Below are 15,447 nucleotides of genomic sequence, written 5' to 3' on the forward strand. Positions count from 1 at the left end.
CTTTTTATTTTCACGAGCTACTGATTTGTGTAGTAACCACAAATGACCACAAGACGGCAGTATAAAAGCGCAAGCAAGACAAAACGCCACCATCAAAACCCGGAAATGAACGCTAGTACAACCCGGAAGTGAACGTCATCGAGTTGACCCCCTCAAATATGGCAGCCTCCGTAGCGCTACATGCCGAACTATTCACGCATGTTATTTCCACGCCAAATGTATTTTGTTGATATTTAATAACATTTATATTATAGCTCATGTCGGCCTCGCTGGTTGCAGCCTCCGTCCGCTTGATCAGACTGCGGTTCCCACTGCAAAGGACGCTATCCACCATCCAGCCCGGCAATGGCTCACCTTCTTCCCCGCCGACCGAGCCAAGACCCTGGAAGGACCCGCGCGAGCGCTCCGTGCTCCTTTTCCCCGGCCAGGGCAGTCAGTTTGTGGGTATGGGTCGGGGACTTTTGCGATACCCCAACGTCGGAAACATGTTCGATGTGGCCCGGAAGATCCTCGGCTACGACCTGCTGTCATTGTGCCTAAACGGCCCCGAGGAGGAACTCACCAAGACTGTGCACTGCCAGCCGGCGGTTTTCGTCATCTCCCTGGCTGCTGTGGAGAAGCTCAACCATGAAAATCCCAAAGTAAACATCGAGTCAAATCAGATTTATGTATATAGCCCTTAAATCACAAAATGTTGGATAGATATAAGTGGCCATAAAGGAAGCCCTCAATATGCATTTTTGTGTGTGCAAATGTTTGTGTTTGTGTCGTCAGGCCATTGAGACTTGTGTCGCCGCCGCCGGCTTCAGCGTGGGCGAGTTTGCCGCACTCGTCTTCTCCGGAGCCCTGAGCTTCGCTGAAGGTAAATGCGCCTCCACGTCCTCATCGCTGGCGTCCAAACTCTGCCTCTTATTCTCCTTCAGCTCTGTACGCGGTGAAGGTGCGCGCCGAGGCAATGCAGCGGGCGTCGGAGCTGGCACCCAGTGGGATGCTGTCGGTGGTGGGCAAGGCTCAGGCGCAATACAAACACGCCTGCCTGCTGGCCATGGAGCATTGCCGTGGGTTGGGCCTGGAGGAGCCCGTCTGCGCCGTGGCCACCTACCTCTTCCCCGACGGCAGGGTGATCGCCGGACACCGGCAGGCGCTCGACTTCCTGCAGCAAAACGCCAAGCGGTTCCACTTCCTCAGGACCAAAATGCTCCCCGTCAGCGGCGCCTTCCACACGGAGCTCATGAGCGCCGCCATCGAGCCCCTCCGAGGTGTTCTGCGACAGCTCGAGGTCAGGACTCAACTGCTGTGACCTCTGCCGAGGAGGTTGTGAAGGTCATATGCGCGTTGTGCGCAGGTACGCCGTCCCGAGATCAACGTCTACTCCAATGTGGATGGCAAGCGCTACATGAGCGAGGACCACGTGCGGCGACAGCTGACGCGGCAGCTGACGGCGCCCGTCAAGTGGGAGCAGACGCTGCACGAAATATTCGAGCGGGCGCGCGGCGAACGCTTCCCGTGTGTCTACGAGGTCGGGCCCGGCCGGCAGCTGGGCGCCACGCTGCAGCGATGCAACCGCAAGGCCTTCGAGGGATACGCGCACGTCGACCCGGCTGACGATGACGACCGACGCTGACGCAAAAGGTGGGAATTTTAAAAACAACATGGGACCGTTCAATTTGCACTCTAGCGATTTTTATTTTGGTGAAAAACAGAAAGTCCAGCTCCCTTCACGTAAGAAGACAGTCCAGTGTCCCAATACTTTTGACTTAAAAAAATGCTACATACATAGATGTCTATAGGTATATAAGTATCCACTATATATAGTCATATTAGTATATACTTTTTAAACATATATTAGCATGCATATTTATATATTTTGTATCAATCAATATATATAATTATATATACATATATGTATATAAAATATATACTGTATTTGTTTGTATATATAGTGTGTGTATGAATATATATATACATGTATGTATACAGTATAGAATAGTATACATAGATGTATGCATATACATGATATACACATGTAAATAGTCATGTTTGAAATGTATAGATAGAAGGTGATAGGGGCTGTAGAAAAACAACTTTCTGTCCAATTGGTATCAAATATAAAGCAAAGTAAACAGCAAAAAGCCAAAAGGGCCGTTGGTTTTCTCTTCTTTTTTGCCAAAAGTCCCGCTTAAGGCCTGTTCTGCCAACCCAGAAGCAAAAGAGCCGCCGTCAGAAGCGCGCCGCCGGTGAGATCGCTGCAACTTTCCCGTTGAAAAGTGGACAACTGGGGGCACAAAAAATCACTTGGACTCGACGCAATGCAACAGCAGAACATTCAAGTCGGATTGGCCGTTACCCAGAACGCTCCGCTTTCAATCCGCAAGCCCCACAACGGTCGCCTCACTTCACTACGGAACGACAACAACGCTTTAGTTTGTCGACACAATTCGGGTTGGGACGTCGACGAGTGCTGACTTTACCGGACCCGTGGGTTCTGGGTTCGATTCCGCTCCAGCTGGTCCCCAATGGTGGCCAGCTGGCGACCCACCGAGCGCACGGACAGGCTCGCGCTCCTGCGTTAAAATGGAAATTAAGTTCGACCTTGATCGGCCAATTTACCATTCACATACACACTGCAGGCACAAAAATATTGGGACACTTCCAGGAACTGGGCTTTTTTTTTTTGCCCCTAAAGTTGGATGTAATCAAGAGCAGTTGTATTTAAAAACCTGAAAGTGGCGTCCAACAGGGGGCCCGCGATGTCATCACCAGGTCCTGCCTGGGGGATCGACGAGCCGACGACGGCGTTGGCGGCGCGTCTCGGCTCTCGTGTTTGCTCCACCATGTTGTTCGCTGCGCAGACGCCAAATATGCAAAGTAGGGTCACGTGTGTGTCTGCGTGTGCGTAACGTTCACAAACAGGCTGTGTCAACAATGAGGCTGGTGGCGGCGTTGTTATCCTCCGTCCTGACCAAACAGGCTTGTCGAGAAAGGTGACATCATGCGTTGGCATAACACTTGTAAAGTCACGTACACTTTATAATCCTTAACAGCGTGCGATTTTTAATGTTGATGAAAAACGTTTTTTTAATCATGTTTCATCAGGCCTACTGGTGTTAATTTGCTGGGCTTGAACCTGCTTTTCAAGCACTTCCTGTCTGTTGATGCAAATTGTCCATTTCCATAACTCAACCGCTGCTCACATATCGCTGTACAAAACCATCCAAAGATGTTTATTTGTAATCATATTATTGCTGTTATAAAAGCCTAAAAAGTCATCTGGTGTAATCTACAGGGGCTGAACTAGGTCATTGTCACAACAAAGAGATGAAGTCATCGCCCACGTGCAAAGGTCATGTTTCAGATCGCAGACGTTTTTCACGTTATGCGCCTCATGGAAAATAGTTTCAATGTAAATCGCACTTTTTTGGAATCAAATGAGTTCTCATGACCAAGCGTAAAAAGAGGGTAAACATACCTTAAAAGTAGATTAAAACGGACGCCGCCCTGTAAGAAACACAATAACATTCGAATTAAAAATAGGTATCAAATAATATATTCATATTTAGGTATTGTTTTCCTTGAACTTACAGCAGCGTCCTTTAATCTCGTCGCTGTCGGGTAACTGCCAAAGACCACGCTTGGCCACGCCTTTACCACCTCATGAGGAGGGAGGGAAATATATGACTTGTTTTTGGGGTGTGGTACAGGTAGTCACACTCCTTTCAGTATATCATATTTTATTACATTTCAATTTAAAATAAAAAACTATCAGAAATTAAATAACTCGACAAAGGTACCATTTTACACACCAAAATGTAAACTTTAAATAATACATACTTTTTTTAAATTATGTATATAAGTATCATTTTGTAACATCTGATAAACATTGTGGTGAGTTTAGGATTTTAAACCTGTTTTTTGTTTGTTTTGTCACAATAGCACCCTCTAGCGGTAGACCGGAGATAGTGTTTTAGCCACCCTAATCAGTCCGGCATCGTGTATGTACAATGCTAATTTAGTCAAATAAACGATGAAAACACTGGCCAAAATTATCATAGTAAATCTAGTACGTTATTCCAGAATAGTATGCTTATAAAAATATTCAATGTCTTTTATTGTACATTTGAACTAGCGTTTCTGTTGCAAGGTAGATTAACCTTCCGACAACCCCGGAAGTCAATTTTGACATAATTTCGACGGTTATTTTGTAAAAATTCCGTAAAACACATTTATGTGGTTCAAATATGATATTATTATAGTGTTAAATAATTTAATTTAGAAAATATATCTTTCTTTATATTTTCTTGTTGCGTAAAAAGACCGGAAGAAGTGTCATTACTTTACGACGGCAGAATAAAAATAACGATCTTTGAATGCACAAACTATCATCAAGTTTCATTTTCCTGTGGATTTGTATGCTTCTACACCTTTTGTAAAATATTTTTGGACCATTTTTTCGAAATAAAATAGACAGGTTTATACTGCTCCCAGCAGACGAACTGAGGTAGTGTTTCTCATTGCACCTTGGTTGCTAGGTTATCCTCGCAAAAAACATTCCATCCTAAAATCACTTTGGCTTCTCTTTACCTTTCTTAAATCCAGCCTACAAAAATATTCTTACTCGAATTTAACAAACATTACGGCTGGGTTTTATGATGTAGAGCAATACTTGTCGCCACTCCTTCCTCGTCACGTCACTCGGATCGATAAATTGCTGCTTGGGTTTAGGGCGCTAACTTACCATCAGTATGGAGTCGATTCAATTTCTCTAACTGGAGCTTCCGTGGGACCGAGGCCTGAGTCGATTCAGGCCGGTGAGGGTGCACCAGGGACGGGCAGGAGGGAGGGCGGTGCCGGGAGGAAGGATGCAGCATCCTGCTAGTTAGATGGACAACCACTGATGACTGGATGTTTGTTCACGTTGATCGACTGGTAAGAAATGCTTAACTATCACATCAATTCTTCATAATTATCCTCACTTTTGCTTTTCCTCACCCGGTTCTTGCAGTGGGAAGGAACATGGCCGGTAAGGTGAAGTGGGTGACAGATATTGAGAAGTCAGTCCTCATCAATAACTTTGAGAAGAGGGACTGGATTCAAGTGACGGAAAATGACGACTGGAATTTTTACTGGTAATTTAAAAACTAACAATGTATTGTCCATAAATTATAATGTAGAAATTCAAATGAAAGAGAGCATGGTAAATAAGAATTTATCGTGAGCTTTCATTTATGTGGAATATTGTGAGGTAACAAATGGCTTGCGTGTTTCTAACATGACAGGATGAGCATCCAGACCATCCGCAATGTGTTCAGCGTGGACACGGGCTACCGTCTGACTGACGAGCAGATGGTCAACCACTTCCCCAACCACTACGAGCTAACCAGGAAGGACTTGATGATCAAGAACATCAAACGCTACCGAAAGGAGCTGGAGAAGGAAAGCAACCCGCTAGCCGAGAAGGACGACAACGGCAAATACCTCCATCTCGGTAAGATCACTGGAAGTGACCGACTTCAGTCATCGGCTGCTTTATGGACTTCTGTTTTTTGTGTACGTTTTAGATTTTGTCCCGGTGACATTCATGCTCCCGGCGGATTATAATCTCTTTGTCGAGGAGTTCCGCAAGAACCCGTCCAGTACGTGGATCATGAAGCCGTGCGGGAAGGCACAAGGCAAAGGCATCTTCCTCATCAACAAACTGTCCCAGATCAAAAAGTGGTCGCGGGACAGCCGCACATCTACGTATGTTACAAAAACAACGGTCAACTCGTCAGTAACATAACATTGCATGGTTTGGTAGGTGCTGCTGTTTTGATTAGCATCTCATAGCCACTTAAAAGAATGTTTCCTTCGAGCCGGATTTGAACCAGCGACCTAAGGATTTCAGCATTAGTTACTACAGTCCTCCGCTCTACCAACTGAGCTATCGAAGGTTGTATGCTGGAGTACAGGGTTTAATATTTGACTAATTTCCTTCCAGGTTCATGGCGGCCTCTAGTGGCAAGGAGGCCTACATCATCTCCTTATACATTGACAATCCGCTTCTGATTGGAGGGAAAAAGTTTGACCTGCGTCTCTACGTGCTGGTCACCACGTATCGGCCTCTCAAGTGCTACATGTAAGACCCCACCCAGCCTATTCAGGTTGCAATCTATCGTATGACTCCTTCTCGCAATGTTTCTTGTCAGGTACAAGCTGGGTTTCTGTAGGTTCTGCACGGTGAAGTACACGCCGAGTACAAGCGAGCTGGACAACATGTTTGTGCACCTCACCAACGTGGCCATCCAGAAACATGGAGTGAGGATTGTGATATATCGCATCCCGCTTAACATCATAGTTGTGGCGTCATTCCCCTGTCGTCCATCCACTCAGGACGACTACAACCACGTCCACGGTGGCAAGTGGACGGTGAGTAATCTGCGTTTGTACCTGGAGAGCACCAGAGGAGAAGAGGTGACCAGTCGGCTCTTTGACCAGATCCACTGGATTGTGGTGCAATCGTTAAAGGCAGTGGCCGTAAGTGTTCAAGTGTCCGAAATTGGGACTTGTTTTGTAAAGTAAAAATGTCACATTCATTTGTTTTTCCACATTTTTTTCCCCAGCCCGTGATGAACAATGACAAGCATTGTTTTGAGTGTTATGGTTATGACATCATCATCGATGACAAGCTCAAGCCATGGCTCATTGAGGTAGGTCAGTAAAGCAGAAAAGAAAAAGACATTAAAAGAAAGGTTGATTTGATTTACATCGAGTAGAGGAATAGAAATTGAAAAAATGCCATCTAAATCCTCAAAATGGGTAATTGTGACGCGGCCCCTTTAAGTCCGCCATGTTTGTGTAGCTCGATGCTTATGCGTTAGCAAGCTCAGCTAAGCGAGGCTACTCGATAATATATACCGGCGCTTTCGTGGTCATCAATTTCATCGGAATAGTATTTGCTCGCTTACGAGCGATTTCACAGTTTTTATGTCGCGATTAAAATGCCATTGACGAGTATAGGTTTTGTATTTGAATGGTAAAGTGGGGCTGATTGACATCGCCTTCGATAGCTCAGTTGGTAGAGCGGAGGACTGTAGAGGCAAATGCTGAGATCCTTAGGTCGCTGGTTCAAATCCGGCTCGAAGGAAATTCTTTTTTGCAAAAATATTTCCACATGTTAATAAAGCCAGTAATTTAAAAACACACACATTACAAGTATTTTCACTGGATGATATTTGAATGCAAATATGTCACCAGGTCAACGCGTCGCCCTCACTGACGTCCAGTACAGCCAACGACCGCATCCTCAAGTACAACCTCATCAACGACACCCTCAACATCGTCACGCCCAACGGCGAGATGCCGGACAGCCGCTGGAACCGAAGCCCGCCGAGAGACGCCCTGGGGAACTATGAACTTCTGTGAGTCCTCAAAATTACTCCTTGCTATGGAAACCAGAGATAAGTCTATCAATCAATCACACAATTGGACTTCATGTATTTGAACTTACTTTCCAAAAAAGACTTAAGCTTGGCAAGTTTCATAAAAAATTCCTTCGAGCCGGATTTGAACCAGCGACCTAAGGATTACAGCATTAGCCTCTACAGTCCTCCGCTCTACCAACTGAGCTATCGAAGGGTGCAGCTACAGACGTTTTGATGATTTGTGTGTAGGTATGACGAAGAGCAGGCGCAGAGCGACAGCACCGAACTGCGGAGCCGCTCGGGTCAGTCACTGGGGTCAAAGGGCGCCAAGGGCAGCGGTGTCAACAGCAGTACCGCCCGCTCCGCTGCAGCCACCTGGAAGTGATGTACCTTTTAACATTATTCCTCAACATGGACTCAAAAGAAATACTTTTGTATGTTGTTACGTTGTATTGTGCCTCGTTTTGCCGACGACTGCTCTTGTAGAATGTCTTTTTATTTGCCCACTAGCAATGCATATGGTTTATAAAATTAAAATATTTGATGAATTGATCAACAGCAATGTCGTCATGATAATGTGTTCATGTTTAAAAAGTATTTGTATATATGATATTAACCTGTAAACGTTTCAGAAATGCTACTTTATCGATGGAAACTTTGAGGGATCGCAGTTGGTCCAGCGGATGTGGCGTCACAACAGACCTGTTGCTCGGAGTGCTTGCGTTTTTCAGAGTAAAGTTAGCGATTGGGCAGGCCGTCCCCAAGTTGTACACTCATGAAACGCTCAAGTGCTGACAATTGTTTTATTTTGAAATTGACATCATAACCGGATGTGTTATAAGACATTTTGGGCCAACCGACGGTGGTGTCACACAGTCGCTCGCTGGTGGGACCGCTTCTCCCGGAAAAAAAAGGGACAAACTCCTGAAACCAGCCCGACTAAGGAAATCAACCGGGCACTCGGACATAAAGTCATCGATCTGAGCGAACTTGTAAGAGGTAAGAACACAGCAGCACGTTAATTTGGTTCATTTTAACTTTCTTTTTCTTATCTTTTTAAACGGCGATGGCTAATTTGCTAACACCAAAGGGAGCGGGGCTCGGCTAACTTGTCAAAGTTGCGTTTCAATCCTTAAAAGAATTCTATTTCACAAAACTGCCACGTATAAAGTGAAAAAGTGTCATAAAAACAAAATTCGAACATTGGATGACATAATAAGTGTTAAGACTTGGACAGACGTGACGTTGATGCAAGTTGGGCGTTAGAAAATCTCAATATTGTGCAATAAATGGTCACATTAATAGTAACAGTTGAATTAAGGAGTGTAAAGTGATAAAGGGTGGGGCAGCCTCACCTCCTGATCCACGTCCTGTATCCCCCCCCACCTCCGCCCCCCATTTGCTTGACATTCCCTGGACAAAACATTAGGAACACCTGCACTATGGACAAAAAAAAATGCATTTTAACAGTTGGGACCTTTTTTCTGTATGATAATGCGATGTTACTTGATCAAAACACTGATGAAAGACAATTTCCTTTTTCCTGCTAATGTGAAAACAACAACAAACCCCAAGAAAGGCAGCCAGCGTGATGGTCCCCCTCCCCACTGCCATGCAATGGCGAGTTTGCCTTTATTCTGTTCCTCTATGGAGTTCTGGCAAGCGCAGTGGAAAATGCTTGAACCTGCACAGAGCAAATGGCATTGTGTCGCAAAGGGGATTTGCCGCAGAGCGACACACAAACCTGAGGTCACAACCTTCCCCCTGTCATGGAAATGTGCACTTTTCGGTGTTTCTGGGATTTAGCAACATCTCAGGTCGGAATAGCTTGGCCTTTTGTGCAACAAAAGAAGGAAGTGGAAACAGAGCTTCCTCTTAACTGTGATCTTTTTTTTTTTTTTTTTTAAATTTACTTATGTAACTTGCCTTTCTGGATATTTCACTTTTAACCCAGTTGGCTCCTCTTTCAGATCAACTTTCAATATGCCCATCAGGCCTCAGCTGACCACTGATCTCATTTCCCTCCAGCGTCAAACACCAATGTGGGAACTCTCAACGTTTCCCAGGTGGATCTCGAAAGCAGCAAAATTCCATCAGGCTTATGACAGCGGCTCTCGAGTGGCCATCATTGTTGTGTTTGATTACGTCACGGCTAAGCGCCGTAATCTACAAAGCGCAACTCTGCCAATTTTTGGAGGATAATTCAATTAAGCGCCACACTGATAGGATTTCAGATTTGGCAAATCACAACCGTGACAATTGTGTAACCAACCCCGACCTTCACCATGGAGTTTTCCCACCGAGTTAGATTTTCCTCCCCAGGCACTGGACTTCAGACTTTTGCCGTGTCAACAACCGTGTGTACACTCGCGGGTCAAGTCACGTTTGGTTCCTCTTGGCCTTTGATTAGTTCGGATGTGGGCGCAAGAACAGAATGGGCTCCTACAATCACTCTTTGTGTATGTGTGTGTGTGAGTCTAGATCTATGTAGTGTTCATGGGGCCACAATAAGATCCACTGTGCAGACTTGCCAGCGCACCACGGGTCACTGACCAGCATCACACACACTCATAGCGTTTGCTCCCATTTGGCAAACATGTGTGTCCAATCCACAGTTTGCTATTGCAAACCTGTTAGCCCAGGTTATTAGCAACACTGGAATTAATTGGAAAATTGGCGGACAAGTGTCTCGGATGTGAGCGGGGCAGCTGCAGCGAGGAGGAACGAGTGCATGTGAGGAATAATGAGAGCTTTTCAATTAATGGATGCAAGGATGAGGAGAGGAGGAGGGGGGGATGAAAACAGAGACAAGTCTGTGGTGGTTTGAAGCGAGCGGAAGTGTTCCTGCGCACATTTTGAAAATATTGTAATACAACCGGGTTAACTCACCCCCGTGTCTTGTCCTTTTTGCAATCTTCTCCAGTCTACTTGTCACATCCGGCAGCAGCCATGTCGGGCTCCTACGACGACTCCATGATCGACGTCTCCAGCGACAGCTTCTGGGAGGTGAGGAAGCGCCCGAGACGGTCACGGAAAGACGACAGCGAGCTGTCATTTTTATTTCCCCCCCGTTGTCAGGTGGGCAACTACAAGCGCACGGTGAAGCGGGTGGACGATGGCAACAGACTGTGCAACGACCTCATGAGCTGCATCCACGAGCGGGCGCGCATCGAGAAGTCGTACGCCCAGCAGCTGAGCGAGTGGGGCAAGCGCTGGAGGCAGCTCATAGAGAAAGGTCAGGCGGCAATTCGGCCTGGGAGAATAAATGTCTTGTTTTCATCTCAGTATGTGCTTTTTGTGGTCAGAAGTTAAGCTTATTATAGTGAACGAAAACTCTAATTGAAAATACTGTTGCATGGTGTTCCACAGGGGTCAGTTCTGGGTCCATTGGTTTTACTGTTTGTTGTTGTTTTATGCAGTGGTGGACCGATGTTTTTGTTCCCCCCCCCCTCTGGCCAGGCCCCCAGTACGGCATGCTGGAGCGGGCGTGGTCGTCGCTGTGCACAGAAGCGGAAAAGGTCAGCGAACTGCACATGGAGGTGAAGACGGCGCTGATGGGCGAGGACTTTGAGAAGCTGAAGAACTGGCAGCGCGACGCCTACCACAAGCAGATGATCGGCGGCTTCAAGGAGACCAAGGAGGCCGACGACGGCTTCCGCAAGGCACAGAAGCCCTGGGCCAAGAAGCTCAAAGAGGTACGCGTGCTGACTTAGTCAGCGGCGACACATGACGCCTGACTCATTCTTCCAGCCGCTCGGTACTTTACTGTTGCCTAATCGCAGCGCTCTGACAGCGGCAAAACATTCCAAGCGGAGCTTTCAAGTTGCCTCCGAGCTGGCATTCCTCACGACCCGGGCCTGATATCCTGTGCTTGTCTGTGATGTCACCAGGGAGGGGGCGGGGACATCCTGGCCCTCCTTTGAAGAATAGAGTAGAAGAATAGCCATGGATATTTATTGACCGACGGCGGGACAAGTGGCAGAACGTCGGGAGGAAATGAGGCTTATTAGCAGCGCTGGAAAATGACGGGGGAGGCCCCTCACATCGCGACTTGTAGAAACATGCGGAGAGCAAACTATGTGTGGCCCTCCAGCAGATATAAAGTGACTTTCCAGAGTAGTGTGTCTAGAAGAGATAGAAATGTATTTTTTTCCCCAATTCTATTTATTAGGAACCACAACATCCACACAATAGCACAGAAGATCCAAATTAATCCACCAAATCCATTTCCCAGGCGGAGACCATGAAGAAGATGTACCATTCGGCCTGCAAGGAGGAGAAGCTGGCGGCCAGCCGGGAGACCAACAGCAAGCTGGAGAGCAACAACAATCCCGAAGTGCTGAAGAAGCTCCAGGAGAAGGTGGAGAAGTGCCAGCAGGAGGCACAGAAGGTAACAACCTCACCCCCCACACCCCCGAAGCCGCCATCCATAATTGGGCCACCTTTCTCCTTATCCAGACAAAGGAACGCTACGAAAAGTCCCTGGAGGAGCTGGACAAGCTGACGCCTCAGTACATGGAGAACATGGAGCAGGTCTTTGAGCAGTGGCAGCAGTTTGAAGACAAGCGCATTCGCTTTGTCAAGGAGCTCCTGCTGGAAGTCAAGCAGCACTTGGACCTCTCCACCAACCACAAGTCGGCAAACGCGGCCACAATATGCCAAATAAAAACGAAAGAAAGGTTAACGTGCTTTGTCGGTAGGTTTCAGACGATCTACCACACGCTGGAAGACACCATCTCCTCCACGGACGCCGAGGAGGACCTGAAGTGGTTCCGGTCCAACCACGGTCCCGGCATGCCGATGAACTGGCCTCAGTTTGAGGTAAAACGCTGCATATATGTCACTTAAATTCGTCACTGTCCAAGTTTGGCATCAGGGAAGCGGAGATCTTCCAGGAACGTGCAGGATCAGCCATTTGGTAGATTGCAGCTTTTCACTAACGTCTAATCTCCACCTGCCTTCCCTCTCCTCCAGAACTTGGACTGGTCCCACGTTCACTCCTTTAAGAGAAGGTCCATTGTAGTGAGTGCTCTCCGTATCACGGCAACTAGCAACAGATAGGGGGGGGGGGGAGCATGTCGGGATTCTTCTTCATTTACGCGAACGCTCTCCCACTCCTTCCTGCTTTCATTCAAGTGCGTGTCCGCGAGGACAACAAAGCAAGTTCTGAAGGAAAAGCGATGGAGTCCTTTCCCAAAAACTCAAGACCCTTTCACACTGGCCGCATCTTTTTTCCCCCCCCCTGCTTGAATTTTCTGGCTGCCTCGCATCTCATTATCCAAATGCGTCGAGCCGCAGCAGTCGTGTCAATGCATGCAACAAATGTAGCGGGACGTCGGCAGTGTGAAAGGGGCTACTACAGGTTCCGGGGTTCACCTCTGGTGGCGTAGAGAAATACGTGCCTTGGCTCAATACAATTTGGGATCGCATCCAAGCAAATATGCTGCCCCCTTCTGGTTTGGAGTGCACTATGCTGGCATGTTTTCAATGTGGCACCTGGCGAGGATTTGATGTTGGCAAATGTCGAATTTTGCCCTCCACGAGATACTCAGCTGCGTTTTTATTTATTTTCTTTTTTTTTGCATCACAGGACTGGTCCATAGACCTGAACCGGACCCTCAGCAGGCGGGGGACGAAGAAGAGCTCCGAGGGCGTCACGCTGACGGGCATCAGTCAAACCGGAGCTGACCAGCCGGTTCAGCCGCTCAAAACCAACAACAGCAGGTACATGTTGCAACTCTCTCTCTTTTTTTTTTTTTTTTTTTTTATGGCCGCTATCTGCACACAAACACTCCCCTCCCTCCCTCCCTCCCTCTCTCGTGCGCTTATCTCTGAACCATACATGGCGACATCCTGTGCAGGAATGCGCAGAAAAAGTTGCGTAAGCTGGTGCAGCTGCTGTCTCCCCGGCGACCGCAAACACTCGCAGTTTGTCGGGAAAGACGTCTTTTGGTGCATAGTTGAACGCGGGCCAAAAGCGGCGATGTGGAAATATCGCTGTTGTGCGCTGCGTGACAATAAGGTGCCGACCGGAATGTTCGCTTTGGACAAATGAAACACCTGCACGAGAAAATGAACTCTAATAACCCAGCGGGCCGGACCGACTCGCTCCAAAGTCTCCGATTTCATAAGCGCGCGCGAGAGGAGTTAACGGGAGGAATGCGGGTCATGAGAAGCGTTTGACCTCTAGATGTGTCTTGAAAGAAGATGAAGCCACGGCGCTTTGTTGACTGCAACAAAAGCAAAGTTACATTTGCGAGGAGCCGTGTTTATGAAATAATCCGTCAGGATTCGCTCGAGTGCGCTTACAAACACGCTGCTGTCCTTGAGTCGTTGTTGTCGTCACACGCTGGTGTCATCGCGGCTGTCCATTTGGGGGCGGGGCTATCTGTATGCTCAGGGAGTCAGAGGGATCACCTGAGAGCTTTCCAAAGCGCCTCACATCATCATATGTACGTTTGTGTGTGCGTGGCTTTCTCAGCGTCCACTCTCTCACTGTGTCCCGAAGCATTAGCCTGAGCGCGCCCGCAAAAGCGGGTTCCAACCCGTTCGACGAGGACGACGACGTCGATGAAGACGAGGTGGAGGTGGCGGAGGAGACGCCGCCGCCGGCACTCAACCACATCAGTGACAAAAAGGAGGAAGTGAAAACGTTGGTTGATACACTCGCGCTTGTCCTTTGTGTGGCTCTTTTGTGGTTGACGGACTCTGCTGGCTACTTCCATCTTTGCATCCTTCCGCAGGTGGCACCGTGCATGGTGACCCACTATGTGGCACACTTGTGGCTTCTTTGTGACCTCAAATGCTATGAGCTCACAGATCTGACTGTAAATAATTTCTCCTGTCGGGAAGTCCCGGTGGCGGTCGTCCAAAATTTTCCGCTGGCTCCAATCACGTGTGTGCCTCAATGATCTGCTTGCGGCTTTGTTCCCACGTGCCACGTCACCTTTTCCTGATTTCCTCTCGCAAAAAAAAAACAGCTCAGTGGATACGTCGGGATCCACCGTGACGGCTCATCGTCTTGTCCTCCCTCCCTCTTAACGACGACCTTTCGTGTCCTGTGCCCAGCGTCAGCAGCGCCGAGAGGACCCCGGACTGGTCCGACGAGGACACGACCGCCAACCCCTTCTCGGCCAACGGCGACGGCAACCCGTTTGAGGACGAGCCGGCCTCCCCGGTGGTCTCGGTGCCCGTCCGGGCTCTGTACGACTACGAGGGCCAGGAGCAGGACGAGCTCACCTTCAAAGCGGGTACGTCACTCAACTTTAGCGTTCCGTGAACTCCAAAGAGCCCAACTTGGATCTCGCTCTCCGCTCCCCCAAGGTGACGAGCTGACCAAAATCGGCGAGGAAGACGACCAGGGATGGTGCAAAGGTCGACTCGAGGACGGGAAAATCGGGCTCTACCCCGCCAACTACGTGGAGGACATCCAGTAGCGACCGCAAGTGAGTCAAGTCGATGGAGACAAAGGTGGCCTTCTCGCCAACATTTCCCGTGTTTTTGTGTGGCGTGGTAAGAGAAGTGAGCCCACAAAAGGACCTTCCCAAGATGGAGGAGGATCGCTTAAGTTTGGCATTAAGACATTTGTTGACGCTGTTACAAACTAAAAAAGAAAAAAAAAAAAAAAAGGGCTCATCAATTAAAATGCAGTAAACACTGGGCCTGATGGAAGGTTTCATTGAACGCAAGCCGCTATGGACTTCGATGGGATTGGGTGGGTTGGTGGTGGGCTTAGTTCACGTGACTTGCTTTCAGTCTAGTAGCGCCCTCGTGTGGTTCACGTCGGGGTTGAAGTCTTCTTTGGCACTGCACTTGAATGTAAACTCACTGATTGTATTTTGTACATGAGCTGTCCGCCGACTATAAATGCTGTTGTTGTACATTCAACCACTGACCGCAATCCTCTCTACTTTTGATTCTAGATTGTATGTACATATATATATTTTTTGCCTTTTATTCGACACTGAATATCTTCCAGAAGGCTTGAAGCGCCACCTCAGTTTCAAGTATGGGAGTTGTTGTTGTTTTTTTAATTATTATGATTCAA

The 15,447-nt window shown here is 47.8% G+C and overlaps 4 protein-coding genes and 3 non-coding genes across 11 annotated transcripts; 4 read left to right on the plus strand and 3 right to left on the minus strand.

The window, feature by feature from the left end:
* Positions 1 to 110: 110 nt before the first annotated feature.
* mcat (malonyl CoA:ACP acyltransferase (mitochondrial)) lies at positions 111 to 1,624 on the plus strand. The gene is made up of 4 exons (XM_085901977.1): positions 111 to 641; positions 775 to 862; positions 924 to 1,279; positions 1,346 to 1,624. Exons 1-4 carry the CDS (start codon positions 258 to 260, stop codon positions 1,622 to 1,624), a joined length of 1,107 nt encoding a protein of 368 aa, XP_085758103.1. The 5' UTR covers positions 111 to 257.
* On the plus strand, positions 1,498 to 8,204 carry ttll1 (tubulin tyrosine ligase-like family, member 1). Of its 2 annotated transcripts, none has more exons than XM_085901974.1 (10): positions 1,498 to 1,632; positions 5,003 to 5,126; positions 5,277 to 5,485; positions 5,559 to 5,739; positions 5,978 to 6,115; positions 6,186 to 6,294; positions 6,370 to 6,513; positions 6,600 to 6,686; positions 7,234 to 7,397; positions 7,650 to 8,204. In XM_085901974.1, the coding sequence occupies exons 1-10, from the start codon at positions 1,608 to 1,610 to the stop codon at positions 7,783 to 7,785; spliced, it is 1,317 nt and encodes a 438-aa protein (XP_085758100.1). In that variant the 5' UTR covers positions 1,498 to 1,607; the 3' UTR covers positions 7,786 to 8,204. The 2 variants fall into 2 exon arrangements, with proteins under 2 accessions (XP_085758100.1, XP_085758102.1); XM_085901976.1 differs by lacking the exon at positions 1,498 to 1,632 and adding an exon at positions 4,778 to 4,926.
* LOC147040366 (uncharacterized) lies at positions 1,676 to 3,651 on the minus strand. The gene is made up of 6 exons (XM_085901978.1): positions 3,583 to 3,651; positions 3,470 to 3,498; positions 2,721 to 2,844; positions 2,472 to 2,564; positions 2,348 to 2,399; positions 1,676 to 2,275 (listed from the first exon to the last, which is right to left on the minus strand). The coding sequence occupies exons 3-6, from the start codon at positions 2,834 to 2,836 to the stop codon at positions 2,180 to 2,182; spliced, it is 357 nt and encodes a 118-aa protein (XP_085758104.1). The 5' UTR covers positions 2,837 to 2,844; positions 3,470 to 3,498; positions 3,583 to 3,651; the 3' UTR covers positions 1,676 to 2,179.
* On the minus strand, positions 5,844 to 5,930 carry trnay-gua (transfer RNA tyrosine (anticodon GUA)). Its single transcript is given in 2 exon segments — positions 5,844 to 5,879; positions 5,894 to 5,930. It is a non-coding gene; the product is annotated as a tRNA-Tyr (tRNA).
* trnay-gua (transfer RNA tyrosine (anticodon GUA)) lies at positions 7,037 to 7,123 on the plus strand. Its single transcript is given in 2 exon segments — positions 7,037 to 7,073; positions 7,088 to 7,123. It is a non-coding gene; the product is annotated as a tRNA-Tyr (tRNA).
* On the minus strand, positions 7,528 to 7,614 carry trnay-gua (transfer RNA tyrosine (anticodon GUA)). The gene is given in 2 exon segments: positions 7,528 to 7,563; positions 7,578 to 7,614. It is a non-coding gene; the product is annotated as a tRNA-Tyr (tRNA).
* pacsin2 (protein kinase C and casein kinase substrate in neurons 2) lies at positions 8,170 to 15,447 on the plus strand. 4 transcript variants are annotated; one of them, XM_085901970.1, is made up of 12 exons: positions 8,176 to 8,399; positions 10,324 to 10,406; positions 10,479 to 10,635; positions 10,860 to 11,095; positions 11,635 to 11,790; positions 11,859 to 12,034; positions 12,101 to 12,221; positions 12,375 to 12,422; positions 12,991 to 13,124; positions 13,909 to 14,052; positions 14,469 to 14,650; positions 14,724 to 15,447. In XM_085901970.1, the coding sequence occupies exons 1-12, from the start codon at positions 8,231 to 8,233 to the stop codon at positions 14,834 to 14,836; spliced, it is 1,719 nt and encodes a 572-aa protein (XP_085758096.1). In that variant the 5' UTR covers positions 8,176 to 8,230; the 3' UTR covers positions 14,837 to 15,447. The 4 variants fall into 4 exon arrangements, with proteins under 4 accessions (XP_085758098.1, XP_085758096.1, XP_085758099.1 ...); XM_085901972.1 differs by lacking the exon at positions 13,909 to 14,052 and having other exon boundaries at positions 8,170 to 8,399; XM_085901971.1 differs by lacking the exon at positions 12,375 to 12,422 and having other exon boundaries at positions 8,182 to 8,399.

Source organism: Syngnathus leptorhynchus, chromosome 21, assembly GCF_054491065.1.
Source record: "Syngnathus leptorhynchus isolate UIUO chromosome 21, UIUO_Slep, whole genome shotgun sequence".
NCBI lineage: Eukaryota > Metazoa > Chordata > Actinopteri > Syngnathiformes > Syngnathidae > Syngnathus > Syngnathus leptorhynchus.